At 46.5% G+C, this 26,296-nt stretch overlaps 2 protein-coding genes across 2 annotated transcripts; one reads left to right on the top strand and one right to left on the bottom strand.

Moving 5' to 3' along the window:
* Positions 1–1,943: 1,943 nt before the first annotated feature.
* On the top strand, positions 1,944–15,284 carry LOC135163636 (uncharacterized). The gene is made up of 3 exons (XM_064123229.1): positions 1,944–2,171; positions 2,247–2,419; positions 15,053–15,284. The coding sequence occupies exons 1-3, from the start codon at positions 2,024–2,026 to the stop codon at positions 15,080–15,082; spliced, it is 351 nt and encodes a 116-aa protein (XP_063979299.1). The 5' UTR covers positions 1,944–2,023; the 3' UTR covers positions 15,083–15,284.
* LOC135163454 (uncharacterized) lies at positions 9,180–11,315 on the bottom strand. The gene is made up of 5 exons (XM_064122904.1): positions 10,471–11,315; positions 10,254–10,388; positions 9,634–10,138; positions 9,331–9,483; positions 9,180–9,184 (listed from the first exon to the last, which is right to left on the bottom strand). The coding sequence occupies exons 1-5, from the start codon at positions 10,870–10,872 to the stop codon at positions 9,180–9,182; spliced, it is 1,200 nt and encodes a 399-aa protein (XP_063978974.1). The 5' UTR covers positions 10,873–11,315.
* Positions 15,285–26,296: the final 11,012 nt, after the last annotated feature.

The following is a 26,296-nucleotide window of genomic DNA, read 5'->3' as shown; positions in this document are numbered from 1 at the left end:
AGTACGAAATTAGCTGAAAATCAAGGTTTTGGATGGCTTGTAAAAGCGTTCCAAATTATCCGATTTCCTTTCCGATTCGCCTGCATGGTTATCCAACTATTGTACTATCATCTCAACTAGAAAACTAATATTTTTCTACATTGTGAATCAAGGAAAACTGCATTGGAAAATTTTAAAATTTCTGGAAACGGCAGGTGCTCGGATTATCTGGTGCTCCTAATGAGAGCTGTAAAATGAAATGGAGAGGGTCAGGTAACCGTCTGACCCTTCACTGGCACGGGACAAAATCTTTTACTACAGCCAATAAATAAAAGTGTACCCTTCATTGCCCATGAGTGAATTTTTAATTTTTCAATGATTTCGATTAAAAATTTACATAGTGGAATGCTTCATATCATGACGAATCTAATGAAATTTGATTCGTAGGAATAGCTTCATTTGAAGTAAGCTTACTATATTTCAATCCTTATGAAATTTCAATAAATATCGATAATTACAAAGTTTTGTCACTCTATCGGGGAAATATTTCATGATATACGGTAAATGAGAGTTTCTGATCAGTTGAGCCCAATGTTCTAGGTGAAAGACATAAAAAACCAAAATCGTTATGCAAATTGCAATGAAACTTCCTCTGAAATACAATATTGATATTTTTTCGTATTTGTCAATCGGTTGCCAGCCTTTAATATGAAATAATTCATAAAAAAATACTATTAAAAAAATTGAGTCAAAAAAAGACGAATGTATTTTCCATTTGGAAAAAATTGTTATTTCAATTCATTATTAAGTGAATCCGTCACTAACGTTCAAGAAAAAATTCCACAGGGCTCGTTTTACATAGCTTTACCTTATGTTTGTCGAAAATTCAGTGGAATGGATAGGCAAAGGTTTTTTTGGGGTACCTGGAAGATGTCCCGTGCACCGACTGAACACTTTTATGACATACCTAGCGAGAACCGCCATAAAGTAATTTGACTTGTCATCAAACTTAGTGACTGCAAACTGCCAGTAGGTCAAACATTTTCTTCAAACTTTGAATAGCGTTTGCGGTGGTTAAAAACATTTAAAAAATTTTGAAAAAATTCACATAAATGTTTTATAAGCTACCCTATCAGAATAGAACACTGTAAATGCAGATATTTAAACTACACTTTTCATGGGCCACCCTACTATATATATATATTTTCTTTGGTGTTACAGTACAGTTTTACACCTCCCCCTCTCTTACTCCATACTTACACTATATAAAATTTTCTTAAATTGTAATATTGGTATTGTCATATGACTCTTTGAGGTGATTTCTGCTTTATCATAGTATCGTACAATATTTCGGTCCTATACCCTTTTAACACAACATAATATTTTAATGAGTATTGCCCGCGGCCCCCCTCTCCCCAGTTCTTTTTTAATCTTTAAATTTCAGTCTTCTCAGTTGTTCCTCCTGGCACTCACTCCTTTCTTTTTCTCGTTCGATCAGTCTCTTCTCGATTTCCATCAGCCTTGTACAGCCATGCTCCAGACGGATTGTTCTTCAGGATGTCCAACAACGCTTCCAGTCTGATTTCGTCCTCTTTTTCTTTCCCCCAGTTTTTCCACCAATTGCAACTTTCCTCCCCCATTCTCCCCTCAATCCTTTTACAGACTGTTACATGTTCGAGTGTTTCCCTTTCCTTCCAACAACCTCTGCATGGTTGATCTACGAATCCTTTCTTCCCCTCTCTCGTTACATTGCCACATCTACATCTTGCCCACCCTGTCTTTTGCCATACCTTTAGTTTATTATCTCTCCAGTAGCTTTGTAATTCTGTGTCCCCTTTAATCTCGCGATAGTAGTTGCAGAAGCTCGATCGTTCCACGTTCTCCCAATCTGTCTGTATGTCCTGCTGTTTACAGATCTCCGTAATTTGATTCATTCTTTCCAGCCACCTTTTTTCCTCTGTGTTCGTTCTCAGCATCTCCAGCCATTCTCCATTTCCTGCCCCGTGCATCGTCTGTTGTATCATCTTTCCCCAGGCAGTCAGATATGAAGAGTGAAAAGCGAATGGGATTAAACTCTATCTTCACCATCGAATGCAAGAAGTGCGACAAAGTGACAATTGTACCCACTGGAAAAATACATAATACTGACAATTCTCATCAGCACGCTGATGTCAATACCAAAGCAGTTTTGGGTAAGTGATCAACCTTTTTATGATCATTTTTATCTCAGAATACCTGGAAATCTCATCAAAAATTTACTTTCCCAGGTACTCTCCATGCTGGAATGGGATGTCCGGCTCTGAATAATTTACTCGCGTGTATGAATGTACCAACAATTTCGACTGATTTATCCAAACGGTATGAGAGAGAAATAGGCCCTGCGCTCGAACAATGTACCAAGGAAAGCTGTAGAAGTGCTGCCGAAGAGGAAAAACAATTAGTAAGCGACAATATCGATAAACTCTGCAAGGAATTGTGCGATTCAGTTGTTATTAATTTATTTATTCGTATTTCCGTACGAATGAGTTATATAGAATTTTAACGGATCGAAATGGGTCTTCATTGTTCTTTTATTTGTACTTTTCTATGGTTTATGTTGTAATATTGGTAATTACTAGTATTTTGTCATTTTTACGAGATCACTAATTCATTCGTACTTTGATACGAGTTTTTTTCTTAATTGATTGTGTATTCTTAAACCTAGAATCAATTTTTCCTGAAATAGGGTATACACTGTCAGATATATGTTGCAAATTCAGTTATAATTTCACTTGAATTTTCCATGTTAAAAATTCGCAATCAATTTCAGATTCAACTGTCCATATAGTTAGTTTAAACAATATATTACTAGCAGTGTAATCTTTTTTCAAAAATCAATCTATTATGCTATATTAATCTATATTATATATATATATATATTGATTTTATTGACTTTATTGCCGTTAGACGGCCCTCATAAGTCTAGAGGTGTAATCAGCCTTCCGGTCATTTTACACCCTGCCTCTAGGCAGCCGTCTAGTCGCTGGTCTCAAGTATCTGTGCCCTACGCGCTAACTCATAGAGTCCCCTTGATACCGTCCCTGTCGACATGTATATCTATGCATGCAGACCCAAAAACGTCCCATCTGACTTCATCGAGCCCGCTGCATCTTGTGCATAGGTGAAGAGGATCCTCCTCCGTCAACCCGCATCTTTTGCATAGGGGGTCAGTCCCTTTGCCTATCCTCGATAAATACAGAGCCAGGGGCCAGTGTCCAGTGATAAGCCCCACTATAGATCGGAGCTTAGCTCTGTTCAGGCCTAACAAAGCTTCTGCAATCTTCCTAGTGGGTCTTTCCAAGAGGGATTTCGTGTGTCTGGCGCCCGTTTCCGAGCCCCACCTAACCACAATCCTCCTGTCCCCACGCTTCTTGACCAAGTCCTTCACAAAGTCGGTGTGCACGCCTACGCCCTCCACTTCCCCCTGAGAGGCCCTTCCATTCTTAGCTAGCTCATCGGCTTTCTCATTGCCTCTGATGCCAGCGTGGCCCGGAATCCAAGCCACCTCTAGCCGATTGTTGATGGCAATTTCCTCCATCAGCTCTACGCATTCACCCACTAGTTTTGAACAACACTAATATTTGAGTATTGCCCTCAGCGCGCGTCTGCTGTCTGAGTAGATGAAGATCTTCTTACCCTTGTCCCCTCTCTCCAGGATCATCCTGGCGCAGGTCCTCTGGGCAGCCAGCTCTGTCTGGAGCACGGTTGCGTGCGAGTGCAGCCCGATGGCCTTCGCTATTGCGGGCCCCTCAGACCAGACCCCCGCTCGTCCGCTCACCCCAGATCCATCTGTATAACAGACTAACCCCTGGGGCGGCGTCCAGTCCGCGTCCTTTCCTGACGGGGATTCGCCCTATCTAAGGTTGACAGAGAAGTTCCTGTGAAAGTGCCATCTGGGTCTGCAGGCGTCAGCACCGCGCGACAGTAGCCCTTCCAGCTCTCTGTCTGTGCGGAGGACACTAGCATGCCGATTCCTGGCTCCCTTCCACATTCCCTCCAGCCGCAGTCTTGCAGCCGCTTGTGTCGCCTCATCCCTTATAATTAGGTGTGGCGGTTGCATGAAAAGCAGGGCCTCCAATGCTGAGCTCGGGGTCGTTCGAAGGGCCCCTGTTATGCCCAGCATCGCAAGCCTGCCTACTCTGTCCACCGCTTTCCTGGGGCAGGCCTTATTCAAGGCCGACCACCACACTACGGCTGCGTGTGTAAGCTGTAGGGTCATTATGGCCGTGTACATCCATTTGACCATCCTCGGCCTTAGACCCCATGTGCTTCCGAACATTGGCCTGCATGCCCAGTATGTCATACTCACCTTATTGGTTTGCACGGCGATATGCTTTTTCCAGCTGAGCTTCTTGTCGAGCCGGATACCTAGGTATTTGACTTCCCCAGAGAATTTCAGTTCTGTGTTGTAAATGGAGGGGGGTTTGACGGCACCCCTCCTTTTGCTTGTGAAGTGCACCATCTCCGTCTTGCCTGGGTTTACCCTCAGGCCCTTCGATGTGCACCACTGCTGAATATAATTCAGCGCTTTCTGCATTTTGCTATGTAACGTGCTCGCGTTCCTGCTAGTTACCAGCAGTGCCACATCATCTGCATATGGGACTGTCCTTACCCCCAGCTCCTCGAGTCCAGTGAGGAGGCCGTCGATAACGAGGAGCCATAGCAGCAGGGAGTTACCCCCCCCTGCGGGCAGCCCCTCCCCGTCACAGCCCTTACCGCACTGTCCCCAAGGGTGGAGTGGACAACTCTAGTTCCGAGCATGACGGCTATCCATTTGGTGACCGACTCCTCAATCCCAAAAGATGCCGCCGCTCTCTCCATCGTATCAAAGGAGGTGTTCTCGAAGGCCCCTTCGATGTCTATAAAGACACCAAGGGTGTCCTCCCCTCTCTCCTTTGCATTTTCTATTGTGTCTACCAAGTGGTACAGCGCAGTCTCAGTAGATCTGCCAGCTTGGTAAGCATGTTGTGAGGAGCAAATCTGGCTAGACTTCAGTGCCCCCTCCTTAATGTGCCTGTCGACCAGCCTTTCCAGCGTCTTCAACAGGAAGGAGCTTAGACTGATTGGTCTGTAGGCTTTCGCATTGTCATAGCTGCATTTACCCGGTTTGGGGATAAAGACAACCCTGACTTCCCGCCACCTGCCGGGCACATGGCCCAGTGCTAGACAGGCCCTAAATACGGGTATCAGTCTGCGCAGCAGCAATGGACCCCCTCTTCGCAAGAGGGCCGGATGTATTCCATCCGGACCCCGACTCTTGTACATTTCGAAGGAGTTCACCGCCCATTGCAGCCTGTCCAGCGTTACTATTTTTGCGGCTAGCTCCCAGTCGGGTGCGCCGCTTCCTGTTCGCGTCCAGTCTGTCTCAGGGCACTCTCCTGGGTGCTCTATAATAGAGTCCGGAAAGTGCGCGCGAACCAGATGCTCAAGGACCTTTCGCGGCTCTGTGATGGTCTCTCCGCTTGTCAGCGTGATTCCACCCAGCCTTTGTGCAGGGCCCCCCGAGAAGACCCTGCGACGCCTGGAGATGCTTGAAAGCGCCTCCAGTTCCTCACAGTATGTTCTCCAGGTGAGCTCCTTTGATTGTTTTATGAGCCTCTTGTACTCCCTCTGCACATTTCTGTACAGAGTCCAGTCTTCGGCTCTCTTTGCTTTGTGCGCTCGATTCCCGAGTTTCCTGGGCTGGCTTCTCAGCCTGTCCAGCTCGCGACTCCACCAAGGCACTTTGTTTCCTTGTCTGCATCGTTTAGCCGGGCATGCCATCTGGAAGGAGTCGGTTAGGGCAACGTGGATTCTCTCCACCTCGTCCTCCAACCTGTCCCTCCTGCAGGGCCTTACGCGTCCTACCCTGAGCCTTTCCTCCAGGTTCCTCTCAAAGGAATCCCAGTCGGTGGCCGTTGGGTTTCTGCGCAGGCGGTCCTGCTGTAGTTTGGCACAGCCCTTAATGCTCAATCTAATGCGTCAATGGTCGGAGAGTGTGTCCTCCGGGTCCACTCTCCAGTCCCTGCATCGCCCCGCCAGCCGGCGGCTGCACATGGTTACGTCTATGATACACTGACAGCGAGACGTGACAAACGTAGGCCTCGAGCCCCTATTTAGGATCTCCAGGTCCACGTCTGCCATAAATTCCAGGAGAGCAGTGCCCCTGTCATTACATCTTTCACTGCCCCACACCACGTTCTGCGCATTTGCGTCGCACCCTATGATGAGAGGCAGCTTTTTGGCTCTGCAGTGATTCACCAAGTCACGCAGTTCCCTAGTGGGTGGTGGTGTAGGCGAGTCATACGGGAAGTAAGCCGAGCAGAACACAATGTCCTCCGCGTCGTCCTCCCCCCGAAGTCTCACGACAACCGCCACCAAATCTCTGTGGCAGAAGTTAGCCATTCCTCTGGCTCCGCACGCTCTTTTGACAGCAATGCAGGCCCTGGGGCCCAAGTCGCCCCGGGCATAGAATAGCTCCACCTCGCCACCAGATAAGCCTTTAACCGAGCCTGCGTGTTGCCAGGGCTCTTGTTTAAGACATATGTCTCTGTGCTCTACCGCGAGGCTGCGACTCAGCAGGGCAGTCGCAGCCTTGCAGTGCTGCAAGTTAATCTGGGAGCAGTGGACTAGCAGTGAGACAGCCGTCTCCCCGCATCTCGTCCTCTGCTCCTTCTCCCCTCGTCCGCCTGGCCATTGGTAGGCCTTTAGGAAGGTTCGCCCGTAGGCCCCCTTCCCTGCCCCGAGCGAGATGAGCTCGGCAGGGCCCAGTTGAGGGTCCCTTGAGACCCCCTTCCAGTTCCCGCTGGGCCCCCCCTCACCAGAGGCGGCCTTCCTCTACGGCCCTTGGTACGTCCGCACAGCGGAGGTCGTACAACAGCGACGGGGTCCCTCTGTAAGAGGGAGCCTTCCTCGCTCTCCTGCGCCCCACCCTCGCGGCCGCCTTCCCCGGCAGTTACAGGGGCACCCTCCGGACCCTCTGGTCCAGTTGACGCTCCCTCCCGCCCACCCCCACCACCTGCAGTCCCTGACCCACTTTGGTCAGTGACCGCTTTCCCAGAGTCCCGTTGTGCCTGGGGCGCCTTTCCACCCGCCGCTCTCCGCTGGGTCTCGTATAAACAAGCCCGGCCGAGGCAGTAGAAGGGGGCCATCCCCAGACCCTTCAGGACCTCTAGGGACTTAGGGTCCACACCCAACACTAGGTTGAGTCCTTCATACCCGTTTCAGCAGTCCCAGACTCTCCACTTACCAGTGGAGAGGGTCCGGTTCTGCAGTCCGAGCCTCTCAAGGGCCACAGCCGCTCCCACGGGTTTTCCCGGGAGAAAGGCCGTAACCCTAATTAGCTTTTGGAGCGCTTCCTTATACACTCGGATAAGGGAGGCCCCTTCCCAGGGTACCAGGGTGGGCACCACAGTCTTCAGCCAGTCTTTCGACTGACTATCCGTGCATGCCACCCACAGCACGCCATCATCAAACCAGTGGCCATCAAAGCTCGGAAGCTGACCGTCTAGGTCAGCCCCGAACAGTGCTGTCACCAGCGCCTCCTGGACCAGATTGGCCTGCTCCCTTGTCAGGGACAGCTCGGGATGGCCAGTTGGCACTACGGCCACCCTGCCTCCACCCTTCGCCGCCTCTCTGAAGGAAACTGCTCCCAGTCCTTCCATCGCCCGCGCTCTCTTCGCGGGCATGGCCACATCCGTGGGAGTGGAACCGGAGGACCTGGGCCTCTTGGGCCCTGTCCCCTGTTCCTCCTTACCCTCAGACGCGGTCATTACCTGCGGGGATTGCTGATCCCGCGATGCCTCGGTTTTCAGCCTAGCCTGGCGGGCTCTGTGCTTCTCCGCGCCCGTCCTACCCTTTCTTCTCTTCCCCTGGGTAGGGTCAGCGACAGCGGGCCCACCACTGGTAGGCCCCTCTGAGGCTGGCTCCCCCTCTACCTCCATCTGCGCTTGTTCCCTTTCCGGGGCCCTAGCGCAGATCATCAGCTCCTCTGCCCTACAAGCCTCTGTCGTTCCCTCAGAGAGGGCACTGTCATCGGCGTTAAAATTTTTATTAGTATTTGGGTCCATGTTATTCCCACGAGTATCCAGGAAGAGAAAGTCCACCCCCGCAGAGCCTGGATGCGGGAGTAAGGCATGGATACAATGGGGTGCTGCCAGGTTCCCCAAGGGTATCGTTCCAGACACTGTACCCCAGTGCCATTCAGCCCTCGGCACGATTACATCCACCTTTGCTTGGGGAGTCTGGTCCGCGGCGATGCCTTGGGTCTTCCTGACGGGTCTTTACTCCCGTAGGTCGACGTTATAGCCGTCGCTAGCCGGTATCTGAAGTGTGCCCCAGAAATCCAGATTCAGGTGCTCTTTTCAGCCTCCTGTCTCTGGTCCCGAGGTGCCACTCATACTCCGGCTTTCCCCCTATCCGCCACCTGGCGACGCGCTCAGTAGGTGACTCAAACCGTCTCCTTCGTCTCGTTTATAGAGCGGTCCGGGGCTGAGAAAATTAAGATAATTATTGCATTTCGTTATTTCTGCCTTGTTTCATTAATATGTAAGGATATAATATAATATATGTATATATAAACAAATATTTAATTTAATTCGTCATAAAGATCCATTCGGCATCGCCACAAAAACAATATAAATTAAGGCCCGCGCGGACTATCTAACGAACGTCAACTTTTGGAAAAATTTTATCTTTTTAACTTAAAATACATTAACGTTTGGGACTAATTTTGCGTTGTGGGAACCACTTGAATGGACATGAAAAATAATGAAAAAAAAAGAGAAAACTTTATGGAAGGGCGCTAAAGAGCGATATTATTTTAAAGGGATCTACCAAGTTTACTAAACAATTATTAAAAATATGTAGCTTACTACTGCATCCAGTTATCACTCAATCTCCTGGAGAGCATTTCAACCCTGAATCTTCATTATTTTAAAAGGAACACGGCGGGAAACATGCTGACAAGGGTGAAAATCATGGAGATTTCACTCTCCAATCGCCGACTCGCCGTTTACAAATTCATAACTTCTCCCCTAATTTATATGAAGGGATGAAACCAAGGGCATTCGCTGGGGAATGTAATTTCCCGTCGATTGATAGCGATTTCAGCCCCTAATCTTCAGTTTTTCAATAAAAAAACCGCCGCTCATAAATAAATAAGTTCTCCCACAACAAACCTTTTACCCTGCCAAAAAATTTGAAAAATGATAATTAAAAAACCTCGTGTTACACATTTGATAAATTATAATATGAACTTTATTAAAAATAGTATGTTTAACCATTGCTAAAAAAACCTTATTCAGGTCCGTTACTAAATATACTATTTCGTACTGTTTTCAATTTTAATTCTATACATTTGCCATCCATTCCTTCTGGCATAATTTTGGGTCAGCAGAAGCTGAGCCAGGTCATTCGCTGACAGGCATCGGAATAATCTTGCGGCTCCTTTTCTGGCACTTCGAGGGAAATGATTATTGTTGTCTACTGCATGTAGATTGAACAAATAAAAATATTGGCGAGTACAATTGGGATTTTGTGGAGAAATGATATAAGCAACCGTTTTGCCTTCCGAAATATATAAAAACCCTGTCCGCTCAAGTTCGTGCTGAGAAACAGCGGCATTTGACGAGATACTTTCACTGATCTCGTGTAGGGTAGTTTCTGAAGACAGAAACCCTTGAGAATTCAAATAAACACCGATGGTAAACGCGTGACCACATGCCGTGAATCTGTTTTGGAGATCTTCTGGTGATAGAGGTTGATAAACGATGCTTCTCTCAGTTCGTGAGTCAACATAAAGTCTGTCACCATCTATCAAGATCTGATCCAGAAGATCTCGTGTAACATTAACTTGGGATCCAAGTAGCACTGCTATCGCCACCACCGCATTTGGTGTCCACTGGGAATTTCTGCGCTCTACCGGAAAACGTTCGTGGGCCTGGTGAAATCTGGCAGACTGGTGAAGTAATACCCCATTCATCGATGTTGCCAATTCTACAACTCCTTTTCTGTCCATCAATGAGGACCAGTGAGGTCTTCGATCTTTTTCTGGATCTGGTATTCGTACCAGCACAGAATCCGTGATGGCTCTTGACGGCCTGCTGCATTCCATCCCGACTTCATTAACTTTTTGAGATTCCTTGAAACAAAATATATTCACCCTTCCGCTTTAATCGGTATTCCCAAATGTCACTATGTTATAGGCATCAAGGGCCGAAATTTCATTTAAAATCTGAGAGGTTACGCGAGCTCACATAATCTAAACTCCTCGGGGAACAATTTGTCGAATCCGATGGAGGAATCGCAGGTAATACAGAATGGTCTGCGGAATCAGTTTCCATCTGAATACCTGCTACCATGTCTTCATCACTTTGGGGTGGATCTGCCAGCTGAAATAGTGATTTTCATCACAATCACGTGAATGTTTCTCTCACAATATTTCTTTTATTGAATGGATTCCTCGATAGATACCATTTCCGATTCAAACGCAGTTAACAAGGATCGACGAACCGATCCCAGATTCATCTCCAAAGAAGCTGAATTATAAATCCGTGAATCAAGGTCGACGGTCACTTGCATTCCGGTGAAATTATCTGCGTCAGCACCATCTTCACCATCGTCATCACCATTGTCATCGTCATCCTCATCACAAACAATTTGGATCTGATAGGCTTCTCTATTACAGTCATCTGATACCTCTCGAGCATAGTCCTCCAAGATTCTGGTTCCAGTATAACGGCAATAGTTTTCCCATTGCTCTACAGAAACGCATGCCAATGCCTCTGCCCAGATCGTTTCAGCCATTTTGTGTGAATAATCATTGTTGCGACCAATATTCTTATCATAATATCGCTTCATTTGTGACCAAACCATTTCAATCGGATTATAGATTGAATGGTATGGAGGCAAACGAACAATCTCATGATCAGTATATTTCGCAACATAATCATCCAGTTGGTAACGAACTTCAGGCTTGTTGAGTTGAACAATGACCAATAACTCCTTTTTGGTAGTCCCTGGTTCATAACTAATGTTATGATCATCCAACCACTTCTGGATCTGGGCAATTGTCCATTTTTGCGTAGGATTTTGATGTACCTGCAAAGGAAACAAGGAGCGGAAAATAAACAAAATTGTCGCATTCTTTAATCTCGGTAACAAAGGCAGCAATCAATACAGGTTGTCTCAAAACCCAACGTCTAAACTTCGAAACAAAGATGAGGATGGAATTCTGAATCGAAAAGTTATGAGCAACTTGAAGATCAGACTCACCCTCTTCAACTTATTCGGGGTTGAAGTTCAACGAATCAGGGGCGCGGAATCACCAGACGCACGACGGTGAGTTGAATAGGCGGGTGATGCTTCTCCCCTAATTAATATTAAGTGATGAAACCAAAGGCATTCGCTGGGGAATTAAATTCCACATCGATTGATACCCATTTCATCCCCTAATCGTCATTATTTCACAAGAAAAACCACGGGTCACATGCCGACAAGGACGAAAATTGTGGAGATTTCAATCTCCATTCGCCGGCTCGCCACTTAAAAATAGATAACTGCTCCCCTAATTAATATTAAGTAATGACACCAAGGGCATTCGTTGGGGAAGTAAATCCTCCGTCGATCGTCCTTGGTTTTACCCCTTAATATTGATAAAGGGAGGAGGGACACATTCCTGCTGTATTCACCGTCGTGCGTTCTGGTTTCTCGCACTCCTAATTGGTCAAAATCATCCCCCAAAATATTGAAGAGGGCGCGGCTGATCGCAAAGTTGCTCGGGAGCTTTCGATCCAGAACGCCACCCCCAAGTTCGAGGTAACATTTAGACGCTGAATTTCCGGACACCGTGAATAATACATACTGACCTCCGATGATTCGGGCTGGTATTAAAATTGCTCTCTCTCCTTGTAATTATCATGAAGGATTGAACTTAAGCTGCTCTATGGAGAATCAAATTCTCCATCGACCAACACCTGTTCCATTTCTTTATTTCATTATCTACAAAATCTTGCGCGCCGTAAAAATAGACCTACTCGTTGGAAGTGATACGATGCATTGTCCATGACGATTATCGATGGCTCCCGTATGTTGGGGACAAGTCTTTCCTTGAACCATTTCTGGAATAGTCCTCCATTCATGTCACCATGATAATCGTCATCTGGTCTTGGTTTGACAGCTGTACGGTAGAATAGCGAGCATTCCGGAACCAAACCACTCCTCCCGCCAGCATGACAGATCAGGTACCGGTCACCAGTCGAATCATTCCTGACTGAGATTTTTTCATTCCTGGCTCCAGACATCACTGTCCTGCCACTCTTTCGACTTCCCTGTTCCTCGTCGATATGTCCAAGTCTCATCTTGGTAGACAATCGGCTTGCCTTCGTCAATGAGATGCTTCATTTTTGATGTGAAACATCTATAGGCGCACCCCTAAACTGAATCGTTGGCCTGGCGATACTTGCCGTGGCGAGCATTCGCCAGGCTATACTAAGGTATGCCTATCTATATTCTGTGTAGTAGAGTGTACGGCGTGGCTTCTCACTCAGTTCGACGTTGTTGTTTACTACGGTACACATAACCTGCGTTTTATTTAATTTTTCATTTTAATTTTTGACAATAAAATATGTGTGACAGTGATAACTCAGAAGATCAAAGTGATCAACCTTGTGCAAAGAAAGTGAAACTACACTATGGTATACTACCAAGTCATCAGTAAGTAGATCGTATTTTTCAAGTCTCCATAAATGTAATTATTATATTTTTATATTTAATTAATTATATTCATATTAATCATATTAATAATTTATATAAATTATATTAATATTATCTTCAATTAAGGATTCTTTTATTATTCATGAAGGAATTAATATAGAAAAATTTATTAATAAAATTTATACTTGCAAATCTTTAGTCATATATTGCAATAATTAACTAAGATTTGAGTTCATGAGTATATTGAAGCCACACTTAAATTTTTTTTTTTTGTGTATTTCAATATCATATTGTTTTAAATATTTCAGTTCCCAACAATCATCAGAAGGATCACAAAATATTATTATTGAAACTGGACGTCACCCTGATCAGTTAAACACAAGGCATACTATCAATGTTGTGTCAGACTTTATTAATCGAATAGTACCAGACTATTTTAAACTATTGCATCTATTGGAAATGTGTGTTCTTCACATGTTAAACTACAAGACGGAAGTGAATTAATTATGATTGTAATATACATTTCACCTAATAACAAAATGGATCATCTCATTTCATTTTTACATGAAAGGTTATTTCCTTATAGTCAAACAGGTTCAATAATTCTTAAAGCGAATAAACATAAACTACCATTATTTTTAGCTGCATATTTCAGTGTAAATTTTGCAAGAGCTGAATCAATGCCATTAATGACATTTCTTCAAAAAGAATTTCAATGGCAAATCAATAACGATCCAAAAGAATCTACTACCAAATATGGAACAACAATAGATGCTGTATTTGTGAGATATCTTGATGGTGTTTCATCCAATACTTTTGTAACGTACTTTAGTTATCATCGACCAATCGTCACAGTAATACCGGCAGAGGAAAAATCGAATATAACTATTATTGAAGCCACAGATGAAAATATTTAAATTGTGGCAACTTGATACTAATATCGAATTTTTATATCATGTAAATAAATGTTTATTAAATAAAGTTACCATTTACTGTAAGAATCTCGTAATACTTCATTTTTTCATTAGGCTATATTTAATTCCTGTAATAATATTATCTTTTATGCATATTACTTGTACACACACGATGTTTCACATCTGCCAGGCGTCCCATGACGGCTCATTTTTTTTTTGAGGAACTGGATCCTTCTGTAAGCGATGTATGGCTGTTCTTTGAGGTACCTAGTACCATCACGCTTACAGTAGGTGAACCCAATCTGATGAAGGACTTTTTTCAGCGTCATTTTTTCTCCGGTAAAAGCGATTTCCTTCGATCTTGAAAATAAAGTTTATGATACTACTATGCTCATTCAAATTTCAAAAGATCAACTAATAAATGAAGGAGGAACATACGCAATGACCTGCAGCAACTTTTCGATGGTCAATGGTTCACCTGCATAAAAAAGTTAATATATCATTCATCCTTGCATACACAAGATAACGTTGACTCGTTTGATGTCCAACCCCGAAAAAGAAAACGATTAGTTTATAATGAAATGTTCGTGAAGGAGAATTTTCTTTGTACATAAAGTATTTTATAACATTGAATAAATTCTCCCCCTTAAAGTGGTAAAATACGTTCTAGAAAAGTTGAAATGCCTCAGAAGAAATGGGGCGAATCTTCATATAGTTATTGTGTTAAAATAGTACCGAACTTTTGCAATAGGACTACACAAACATTACAAATTCTCTACTCTTACGTTTCTCTGCATGCTCATAAATTACATCACTAATGGTGAGTTTGGGTGCAGTCCGATGCCTGACTTTCCCTGGGGTCGAAAATGGTTCACCTGTCTCAGCATGCTGCATAATTTTCGTAATAGAAGGGAGGGATATTCTCAGCATTTTCGAGGTTCTCTCTCTACAGAATACGTGCGTGCAAACATGCAATAGAAGATTGTGGGAATAGAAAAGGGGATTAGTCAACACTCGGTTAAGCATGCTATACACACAGAAAAGTAAAAAAATTATGTCAGGAAGTATTCGAGGAAAATTCCAATTTTTAATTGTGTTGCATGATCAGACTTCTGGTATTTGCATCGTAATTTCCCGCAAACATCCTAAATTACTTTTTTTCTTCCATAAATCGGAGAAAACGTGAAATACACGATGACTAATTTATCAAGTACTGGATCAATCATCAAATTACTATAGTAATTAGTATATTTTCGACCCCTCACTATTACGGATGCACATACAGTGTTATTACATGTTTCGTATTAGTATAAGTAGTGGAAACAAATGTACAGCTTACATAATAAGATAGAATTAGACTGTACCGTGATTAAGGAAAAATAGGGTTTGAAACTTTTTGAAAAACATGAAAAATATGTATTTTTCAGGAAATTTTTCAAAGGTCGCCTCTGAACTAGGTTTGCAACAGGAGGCAACCATTGTTGAGGACAAAAATGAAGGAACCAGTATTAGTACCTGGGTTGCTGCAAAGGGATTATGCATTGGCCTGGTCGCTGCTCCTCTTCATTAAAACAATAAACAGAGTATACCGCCATTTGGAATTGACTATTGAATGGTCTTCCTCGTTTATTACCCAAAGACATTGACCACGGCTTCCGATTTGAAGACCTCTTCGGAGTAGCATAGGGCCTTTTGTATTTCATTTGGAATCTACAGTTTTTAAGGGTAAAAAATAAAATATATGCCATCAGTATCGCATAGAAAAAAACGGAAAACAATAATTAATAGAAGAGTTGAAATAGGAAAAGCTAACCGATCTTATCCAAGCAAATATTTCGGGGACCGCTCTGCCGTTCAGGCCCACCCATAACACAAACACGCAATGTTGTGAAAGCTACAAGTGTACTAAATTTTAACTCGCTATCTCAATTTTTTGGTCATTTATTTATCATGCATACCAAATCGTTGATGATAAAACCAGAAAGCGGCGGTGTCAAGGAATCTCATGGGAACGAATGCTGATATTTTGATTGGTGTAGATCAGGCCCATTGAGACGAGTATTTTTATTAGAAAAAAAGCGCCATTCGCGCAGTAGTTTTTTTGAGATCCCGCAGGGCGTGTAATGGCGGGTAAAACCGCCCTTACACACGGGGTGTGACGACCCCGCGGACCCTGAGTCGCACTTGGTGTAAGGATTGGAATCCCCCTTTTGGGTGGTCTCAATAATTATACCAAAGGGGGGTTACGGATGCAGGGTGAACCCCTGTGCCCAGAGGGGGGTTCGGTGGGGGAGGGTCGCGGATTGGGTCACGGAGGGGTTGGCTGGACTCCGGGAGTCGCGGGGGATGTCGTAATCGGCGGGTGGAGGGGTGGGTCCACGTGGTGGAGGGCGGAATCGGCGGGTGGAGGGGTGTGAGACCTACCTACTGGGGGGTTCGGAGGGGGAGGGTCGCGGATCGGGTCACGGTGCGGCGGGCCGGACTTCGGGAGTCGCGAGGGAGGGCGAAATCGGCTGGTGGAGGGGTGGTTCGACGTGGTGAAGGGCGGAATCGGTTGGTGGAGGGGTAATTCCACGCGTGGGTGGAGGTTCGGGGGGACAGGCTGCTTCGCAGTGCGAAGGGCATGGACGCTGCGGTTCTCGCAAGTAGTTCCAGCCACGCGTTAGTAGTCGGAACCTCCCGCAACGGTGGAGGCCGGCGAAAACGCGACGCCACACACGTGGGGCTGGGTCTCAGGGGGAGTACGTGGGTATCCCTCGGGAAAGGGACGGGTCGCGGGGTGGGTCGTCGGGTCCAACGGGTGGGTTCCCCCTTTTTGTGGGTCTGCTCCCTCTCTGCTCCTCTTTTGAGGGGAGTCGAGGTGGAGCTCTCCCGCAGCGCCTCCCCCGGGCCCCGATCCGAGCTACCCAGCTCGGCGGGAACCGGAAGGCCCCTCCCAGGGACAGTGCCCAGCATCCCGAGCTACCCAGCTCGGTGCCGCGGGGAACCGCCCCATTTAATCCTTAATCCTCTTATTTTCACTTTCTGTTTTGCTTTTCAGCTTTTCAGCTCTTGCCTTTTGGCACGGCCGGCGACCGTATCGTCTACTTTCAACCATGGCAGAGCATTATTGGAAATCTATTCCGGAGGCTAAACTGCCCCCAATCGGATCTCCGGGGAGGCACAATAATGCGTCCGTCGTGCGGCGAAGTCTGCGCATCGCTTCCCAGCATGCCAGAGGAACACCGTCAGCGACTACAACGAGGGATCCAAGGAGGGTGGTGCCCTCACCGGTTCGTAGTCGCCCGCCGTGCGCCGGGGTATTGCCCTCCCGACGAGGGAAAGGTTCCAGCCTTCGTGCTATCCCAGATGACGTCGCAGAGGACGAAGGATTGACTGCGCAGCCGAGCCAGCCAACGCACGGATCTTCAAGAACATCAATCGGTGAGTCCACTCAATTATTAGGTAGGGTTCGCGAGTGCCACGTTAGTTTAAGTAGGATCGATAGTCATCGCGTCGCGACCGGAGGCTCACCGGTACCCCCCGTTCCAATAAGTCACCCTGGCCGGACCCCCACGATCGAGGGACCGGGCGCGCAACGCGACGTTAGAATACTGCAATTGAACATGTCCCGCTCAATTGCAGTAACCGGGGAGGTCTTCCAGCTAATTCGCAAAGAGCGTCTGGACATATTGTTGCTCCAAGAGCCGTATGCCATTCGTGAGGCGAACACCTAGGCCATCCGCGGCCTAGGACTCGGAATACGTATTGCCGCGTGCTCAACGGAGCGACCGTGGGCGGCCGTCGTTGCGTGTAACTCCATCGTGGAGATTGCTTACGTGTCCCAACTTAGTACAGCACATGGCATCTGTGCTGAAGCCCGCGTCCCCGGTGGATCCTTCTTCGTCGTCTCCAGTTATTTTCAATACTCGGACGACATAGAAATCCACCTGAGGCAGCTTGAAAAGGTTCTCAGCTGTCTCAGGGGTCGCCGCGTTCTGGTGGCGCCCGATTCCAATGCCCAACACTCCCTTTGGAGCCCCAGGACCACTGACCGTGGTGTCCTCCTGGGTGAGCTCATCGAGTCTTTCGGTCTCCGCGTCGCGAATGATGCTAGGCAGGGCCCAACCTTCAGGAGTGCCACAGGTACGTCGTTCATCGACGTCACACTGGCCACTCCTGGCATGTATAAATTCATACGTGCATGGAGGTTGGAGGACGAGTGGTCCACCGGTGACCACACGTCGGTTTTCTTTCGTTTAGCGATCCGGAGTTCCTCACAGCGCGTCAATAACTCGGGAGTCGGCGAGGGCTCTACCATGCGGTTCAACGTTCGTCGGGCCGACTGGGAAACGTTCGAGGCGACCCTCGATGGGGAGGCCCATGAGAAACTCGTTGACCATCCGCTGGATTCCACAGCGGATGTTGAGAGAATGGCAGAAGTACTGGGTGACGTACTCACCAAAGCCTGCCAAGATTCGATGCCGCGCCGCAGACATTACCGTCGCGCGAATCCGTGGTGGACCGAGGAGCTGACCAGCAAACGCAAACTGGTCAGTCGTCTCCGAAACGGCTACCGAAGGGAGACTAACCCTGACGCTCGAAAAATTAAACAGAGCAGGTATCGTGTAGTCCTGCGATCGTATACCAGGCTACTTAGGACATCTAAGGAAAATAGCTGGCGCGGATATATGACGACGGAAAGCTACGCACGAAGGCTGGAACGTTTCCCTCGTCGGGAGGGCAGTACCCCGGCGCACGGCGGGCGACTACGAACCCTTGAGGGCACCACCCTCCTTGGGTCCCTCGATGTCGTCGCTGTAGGTGGTCCTCTGGCATGCTGGGAAGCGATGCGCAGACTTCGCCGCACGACGGACGCATCATTGTGCCCCCCCGGAGATCCGATCGGGGGCAGTTTAGCCTCCGGAATAGATTTACAAAGATGCTCTGCCATGGTTGAAGTGTGACGAGACGGTCGCCGGCCGTGCCAAAAGGCAGGAGCTGAAAAGCTGAAAAGTAAAAACAAAAAGTAAAAATAAGAGGGTTAAGGATTAGATGGGGTGGTTCCCCGCGGCACCGAGCTGGGTAGCTCGGGACGCTGGGCGCCGTCCCTGGGAGGGGGCCTTCCGGTTCCCGCCGAGCTGGGGAGCTCGGATCGGGGCCCGGTGGAGGCGCTGATGGAGTGCTCCGCCTCGACTCCCCTCGAAAGAGGAGCAGAGAGGGAGCAGACCCACAGAAAGGGGGAACCCACCCATTCCACCCGACTACCCACCCCGCGAACCGTCCCTTTCCCAAGGGATACCCACCCACTCCTCCTGAGACCCAGCCCCACGTGTGGCGTCGCGTTTTCGCCGGCCTCCACCGTTGCGGGAGGTTCCGACTACTAACGCGTGGCTGGAACAAGTTGCGAGAACCGCAATGTCCATGCCCTTCGCATTGCGAAGCAGCCAGTCCCCCCTCCCCCGCACCGCCCTGCGAACCGTCCCTTTTCCGAGGGATACCCACCCACTCCCCCTGACCCAACCCCCACGTGTGGCGTCGCGTTTTCGCCGGCCTCCACCGTTGCGGGAGGTTCCGACTACTAGCTCGTGGCTGGAACCACTTGCGAGAACCGCAGTGTCCATGCCCTTCGCACTGCGAAGCATCCTGTCCCCCCGAACCCCCACCCACGCGTGGAACCACCCCTCCCCCATCCGATTTCGCCCTCCACCACGTGGAGCCACCCCTCCACCAGCCGATTTCGCCCTCCCTCGCGTCCCCCGAAGTCCGGCCCACCCCCCCGTGACCCAATCCGCGACCCGCCCCCTCCGAACCCCCCAGTAGGTAGGTCTCCCGCCCCACCACCCGCCGCTTTCGCCCTCCACCACGTGGAACCACCCCTCCACCAGCCGATTTCGCCCTCCCTCGCGTCTCCCGAAGTCCGGCCCACCCCCCCGTGACCCAATCCGCGACCCGCCCCCTCCGAACCCCCCAGTAGGTAGGTCTCCCGCCCCACCACCCGCCGCTTTCGCCCTCCACCACGTGGAACCACCCCTCCACCAGCCGATTTCGCCCTCCCTCGCGTCTCCCAAAGTCCGGCCCACCCCACCCTGACCCAATGCGCGACCCTCCCCCACCGAAACCCCCCTTGGGCACAGGGGTTCACCCGGCACCCGTAACCTCCCTTTGGTATAATTATTGAGACCCCCCAAAAGGGGGATCGCAATCCTTACACCAAGTTCGACTGAGGGTCCGCGAGGTCGTCACACCCCCTGCGGGAGCCTGTTTCTCACACCAGCTTATTAACCTTTTCCCCACATTCCTTGTCGTCTTGTCCTGCGATCTTCTTTCTTTGAACTCGCCTATTTGTTCCATTCCTCCTTCTGCCACTCTCTGCATTTCTCCAATCCTTGCGTTAAAATTTCCCATTATAATTATCCTTTCCTGTTCCTCTTCCCTTTTCTCTAATACTTCCCCCAGCCCCCTCAGCACTTTGTTTACATTTTTCCTATTATTATTATATATGCTTATTATCGCATATCGCCTATCCGTCTTTCTTTCCCTTATTTTCAGCCTTAGCCCATATTCCCACTCTTTTACTTTCCATTCTGCCTCTAGTGATTTCCTCACCCCCATCAGGTGTCCTCCGCTTGCCTTTCCTCGTGCTTTCTCCCTTACTGCTCCTTTCCCGAACCACTCAAAATCTCTATTCAGCCTCTCTATTATTTTCTCCATTCCCTTCTCCTCTTGATGCGTCTCCTGAAATGCCACTACGTCCATTTCTTTCCACCATTCCTCGTTCTTCCCTATATTCCCCATATTTTCTACGTTCCAGTGTGTAATTGAGAGTACTTCGGGAATCTCCCTCCTATCCCTAGCCCATTTTTTAAAAGGGTTTCCCCTCCCTCTCTCTTCCTCTTTCCTCTCTTTGCCTTAGTTCCCCTTCTCTCTCATCCCATTCTAGCCACGAGCCGTCCACACATACATATACCTATGTGTATACTAATAGCAGTACATTATTGTTTTAAGTTTTTTTTTCATTTTTTTTTTTAAATGAACAACATCGAAATATATGCTTGGCGCATTTTTTTCCAAAAACATTTTTTGTTTTTGTGTTTGGGAGATATCAAAGCATTTTTTTCAAAATGGACAGGAGATTTTACACTTCGTTTAGTAAATGTCCACAGGTTACCTGGTCTAACTCTCTCTAGACTAAAATTAAACAGGATCGCCCTCAAGACAATTTCCGCTTCCGCCTGACAGACCGCGTTGCTGCTGTGGTGCTGCTGCTGGTCTCCGTCCTGGTGGCAGTGGTGGTGGTGGTCCTTTTTTTGCTGCTGCTGCTGTCAGTGGCGGCGAAAGCCGAGGGGCGCGGTTTTGGGCCAAAGGCAGCTAAAAAAAACATATAATTAATAATATACTCTAAGCAGTTGGCAATAAGAGTATGCTAGTCGTGTGACAGCAATGAAATTAGAGGGGAAAATACGTTAAAAACACTTCTCTACATTTCATTCTCAAAATTGAATTCTCTAAATTTATTGAAATGATTTAATGACATGAAACGCCCTGAGAAAATGCACAATTAATCCTTTCCAATACGGAATTAGCTCATAGACGTTTCTAATACCCTACACATTAATATATTCATGTATTAGCAACTCCTACGCGCTAAGAATGTAATGACAAAGACTATTTGTGCATTTTCTTGGGTGAAAAATTGTTTTTCTTAATCATTTTCAAAATAATGCATTTTCTTTTCAATTATTTTTGAAACATCTATCGTTTTGGAAAAGTATAGCGTATCTCGATTGTCAAAAATCATTTTATACTTTACAATGCAGTAAAGAGGGTTTTTTTTTTAGAAAATCTGTTTATTTACAAGGATAAATGAAAAAAATAGAAACAAGGTTAGTCGTCAAACGCCATGAAATGCCAAATTATGCATTTCTATTTTTTCCTTTATCACTGATCACTGAAAATAAACAATTTAGAAAAATTGTTTATTTCCAAAGATAAAAGAACAAATTGAAAAAAATAGAAAAAGTGGGGTTAAGTGTCAACCGCGATGAGTATCCGTGAGATAGGAGCGTTTTTCTGGAGGATTGTCTGTCCCATCCTCACAGATGATGTAGGATAGGGAGTCTCCCTCTCTCCACGTGTTGGATGCTGTCTTATTCAACCGCATTGCCAGATCTGCATGTGGAGCGTAGATACCAGTGTGGGCTTGTGGTTCACGAATCAACTTGTGTTCATTCTTGCGATTCCTTGGAGGTAGGTTTTGATATTGGAGAGTTTCTGCTCGCGGGTCTGGTCGCTGAAGACCTCATTCAGGACGTAGTACACAGTGCTTTTGACAAGATCAGAAGAGTACGTATCTTTCAGGAGTTTTCCGTTTGATTCCAAACGGAAACCAGTTGAGCCATCGGAGCGACTGGTGAAGTAAAGACCAGTATGAAGTTTCCTGTTTGCTACGAGAACGTACTTATAGGTCTTCTCATGCTCCAGTTGGATATGGTCATACTGTGTTTGTACGGTGTCCCTGATTCCCTCAGCAATCTTCAGGGCTATGTCCAGATCCTTCTGTTTAGTATCCATCATCATCGAATCTGTGTCACCATAAATGACACCGTAACCTAATGATTCCGCTATGGTGCATGCCATCTTCAGACATTGCCGGCCTGTTTTAGTGATAGTAGCAGCCAAATTGGGAGCGTAATATCGAAAATGAACTGAACCAAGACATCCGTAGAGAGTGTTCACTATGAGTTTGAGGGCTAGTTGTTGGGTTTCATATGCTAGTTTCATTGATTGTGGGATCCATGGCAATTCCATCAGGCGTTTGGTTTCTGCGCGATTCTGGATGATTTTATCAACTAGTTTAGGAATCACTCCCGCCCGTCTCTTAGGGTTGACTTCAACATCTTCCAGTTTCTTGCAGCAAACCCCCGCATTGTCGAGAAGCAGAGGTGGTACTCCCGGATGATACTAGGGTAGAGAGACTTGTAGTCCATCAGGAGGACTGGGTTATCGTAGAATGCGACATTTGCATCCAATACTAAACCACCCGGGATGTCCTTCACAATCTTCTTCTCCTTTCGATCAGGGAGGATGTAGCCTGCCTCGTGGAAGGAGTGCGTCATCATATAATCGTTTCTGTCGTTTCGCAAAAATCTCGGAGTCTTTGATAATACGTAACCCGCGACTTTCGTCATTTCCACCATGAGGGGAATTATATTTAGAAAACGAGTTACCTGCATTATACAGTCTGACTCTATTCTCGTGGTCTGAATGAGTTCAATCATGCCCTTTGCTGAGTTGAAAAACTCAATAACTTTCCAAGGAGCCAGTGGTCTACCAGTTGCAACTGTACTTCTCAAAATGTTTGAACAAACTGTGTCAAACTTGAAGTAAAAAATGATAAGATGTAGCTTGAAAACTTGAATAAAAAATGATATGATGAAGCTGAGGCAGCTTCAAATTTGCACACCCAGCAATGTCCTGCATCGACCCTTGGGCGACATCAAAGTGGTCCTGAAGGAGGTGGACCCCAAGTCACTTTAAGGCGAGTTTGACACAGTTTGTTCAAACATTTTGAGGAGTAAAGTTGCAACTGGTAGACCACTGGCTCCTTGGAAAGTTATTGAGTTTTTCAACTCAGCAAAGGGCATGATTGAACTCATTCAGACCACGAGAATAGAGTCAGACTGTATAATGCAGGTAACTCGTTTTCTAAATATAATTCCCCTCATGGTGGAAATGACGAAAGTCGCGGGTTACGTATTATCAAAGACTCCGAGATTTTTGCGAAACGACAGAAACGATTATATGATGACGCACTCCTTCCACGAGGCAGGCTACATCCTCCCTGATCGAAAGGAGAAGAAGATTGTGAAGGACATCCCGGGTGGTTTAGTATTGGATGCAAATGTCGCATTCTACGATAACCCAGTCCTCCTGATGGACTACAAGTCTCTCTACCCTAGTATCATCCGGGAGTACCACCTCTGCTTCTCGACAATGCGGGGGTTTGCTGCAAGAAACTGGAAGATGTTGAAGTCGACCCTAAGAGACGGGCGGGAGTGATTCCTAAACTAGTTGATAAAATCATCCAGAATCGCGCAGAAACCAAACGCCTGATGGAATCGCCATGGATCCCACAATCAATGAAACTAGCATATGAAACCCAACAACTAGCCCTCAAACTCATAGTGAACACTCTCTACGGATGTCTTGGTTCAGTTCATTTTCGATATTACGCTCCCAATTTGGCTGCTACTATCACTAAAACAGGCCGGCAATGTCTGAAGATGGCATGCACCATAGCGGAATCATTAGGTTACGGTGTCATTTATGGTGACACAGATTCGATGATGATGGATACTAAACAGAAGGATCTGGACATAGCCCTGAAGATTGCTGAGGGAATCAGGGACACCGTACAAACACAGTATGACCATATCCAACTGGAGCATGAGAAGACCTATAAGTACGTTCTCGTAGCAAACAGGAAACTTCATACTGGTCTTTACTTCACCAGTCGCTCCGATGGCTCAACTGGTTTCCGTTTGGAATCAAACGGAAAACTCCTGAAAGATACGTACTCTTCTGATCTTGTCAAAAGCACTGTGTACTACGTCCTGAATGAGGTCTTCAGCGACCAGACCCGCGAGCAGAAACTCTCCAATATCAAAACCTACCTCCAAGGAATCGCAAGAATGAACACAAGTTGATTCGTGAACCACAAGCCCACACTGGTATCTACGCTCCACATGCAGATCTGGCAATGCGGTTGAATAAGACAGCATCCAACACGTGGAGAGAGGGAGACTCCCTATCCTACATCATCTGTGAGGATGGGACAGACAATCCTCCAGAAAAACGCTCCTATCTCACGGATACTCATCGCGGTTGACACTTAACCCCACTTTTTCTATTTTTTTCAATTTGTTCTTTTATCTTTGGAAATAAACAATTTTTCTAAATTGTTTATTTTCAGTGATCAGTGATAAAGGAAAAAATAGAAATGCATAATTTGGCATTTCATGGCGTTTGACGACTAACCTTGTTTCTATTTTTTTCATTTATCCTTGTAAATAAACAGATTTTCTAAAAAAAAAACCCTCTTTACTGCACTGTAAAGTATAAAATGGTTTTTGACAATCGAGATACGCTATACTTTTCCAAAACGATAAATGTTTCAAAAATAATTGAAAAGAAAATGCATTATTTTGAAAACGATTAAGAAAAAAAATTTTTCACCCAAGAAAATGCACAAATAGTCTTTGTCATTACATTCTTAGCGCGTAGGAGTTGCTAATACATGAATATATTAATGTGTAGGGTATTAGAAACGTCTATGAGCTAATTCCGTATTGGAAAGGATTAATTGTGCATTTTCTCGGGGCATTTCATGTCATTAAATCATTTCAATAAATTTAGAGAATTCAATTTTGAGAATGAAATGTAGAGAAGTGTTTTTAACGTATTTTCCCCTCTAATTTCATTGCTGTCACACGACTAGCACACTCTTATTGCCAACTGCTTAGAGTATATTATTAATTATATGTTTTTTTTAGCTGCCTTTGGCCCAAAACCGCGCCCCTCGGCTTTCGCCGCCACTGACAGCAGCAGCAGCAGCAGCAAAAAAAGGACCACCACCACCACCACCACTGCCACCAGGACGGAGACCAGCAGCAGCACCACAGCAGCAACGCGGTCTGTCAGACGGAAGCGGAAATTGTCTTGAGGACGATCCTGTTTAATTTTAGTCTAGAGAGAATTAGACCAGGTAACATGTGGACATTTACTAAAAGAAGTGTAAAATCTCTTGCCCATTTTGAAAAAAATGCTTTGAAATCCCCCCAAACACAAAAACAAAAAATGTTTTTGTAAAAAAATGCGCCAAGCATATATTTCGATGTTGTTCATTTGAAAAAAAAAAATTGAAAATAAAACTTAAAACAACAATGTACTGCTATTAGTATACGCATAGGTATACATATACTATTATATGCCGTCCAGGCCGGCCAGCTTCTCTCCCTCCATTTCCCCGCCTGCTCCTCCAGCCGTCCTTTCACCTTCCTCTGCCTTTCCGTCAGATCATCTGTAATATATACCCCCCACCCCTTTTCTGTCAGTCCTCTTCTCTCTCTCATTATTGCCTTTTTGTCCTCCAACTCGTCCAATCTCACCAGCCACCCCTCCTCTTCCATCCTGCTCATTTTCTCTATTCTGGCTTCCACCCCCACTTCCTTCCTGAAAAATCCTTCCAGCTCGTCCTTTTTTCTCTTTGTTACTAATGTTAGTCCCTTTATCTTTATATTTTTTCTTCTTCCTCTCCTTTCTTCTAATTCTTCCTTCCATTCCTCTTCTGTCAGTGCTGCCGGCGCTGTCCCTATTTTCCTTCCTGTATATCTGCTCTCGTTCTCCTCCCCCTCCCCCCACTCCTTTCTTTCGTAGTCATTTCTCCCCCTCTTTCCTCTCTTCCTCCTTTCCTTCCTGGTGCGCTCCCTCTCTCCTCCTTATCTTCCCCCTTCCCAGTTTCCGCCTCTTCGCCCTCCTCTCTCCCTGGGGCCATCCTCCTTTCTCCCCTTTCTGCTGTTCCTCCTTGTCCTTCGTCCCCTCGCCCTCCTCGCTCCCTCTGTTATCCCTGTTCGTTGTCCCCCCTCGCCCCCCTTTTTCCCTCACGGCTTCTTCCCTTTCGTCTCTTTCTG

This window comes from Diachasmimorpha longicaudata, chromosome 6 (assembly GCF_034640455.1).
Source record: "Diachasmimorpha longicaudata isolate KC_UGA_2023 chromosome 6, iyDiaLong2, whole genome shotgun sequence".
Taxonomy (NCBI): Eukaryota; Metazoa; Arthropoda; class Insecta; order Hymenoptera; family Braconidae; genus Diachasmimorpha; species Diachasmimorpha longicaudata.
This window is presented reverse-complemented; position numbering and strand designations above follow the sequence as displayed.

Bases quoted from the DNA above. Each gene is read 5' to 3' on its own strand.
- LOC135163454 (XM_064122904.1), bottom strand. From the start codon at position 10,872: ATGGTTTGGTCACAAATGAAGCGATATTATGATAAGAATATTGGTCGC. The intron at 10,389-10,470 runs GTATCTATCGAG...TCACTATTTCAG, and splicing joins CTGCGTTTGAATCGGAAATG to CTGGCAGATCCACCCCAAAG. The intron at 9,484-9,633 runs GTATCTCGTCAA...ATCTACATGCAG, and splicing joins CCTACACGAGATCAGTGAAA to TAGACAACAATAATCATTTC.
- LOC135163636 (XM_064123229.1), top strand. From the start codon at position 2,024: ATGAAGAGTGAAAAGCGAATGGGATTAAACTCTATCTTCACCATCGAA. The intron at 2,172-2,246 runs GTAAGTGATCAA...TTACTTTCCCAG, and splicing joins CAATACCAAAGCAGTTTTGG to GTACTCTCCATGCTGGAATG. The intron at 2,420-15,052 runs GTAAGCGACAAT...TGTATTTTTCAG, and splicing joins CCGAAGAGGAAAAACAATTA to GAAATTTTTCAAAGGTCGCC.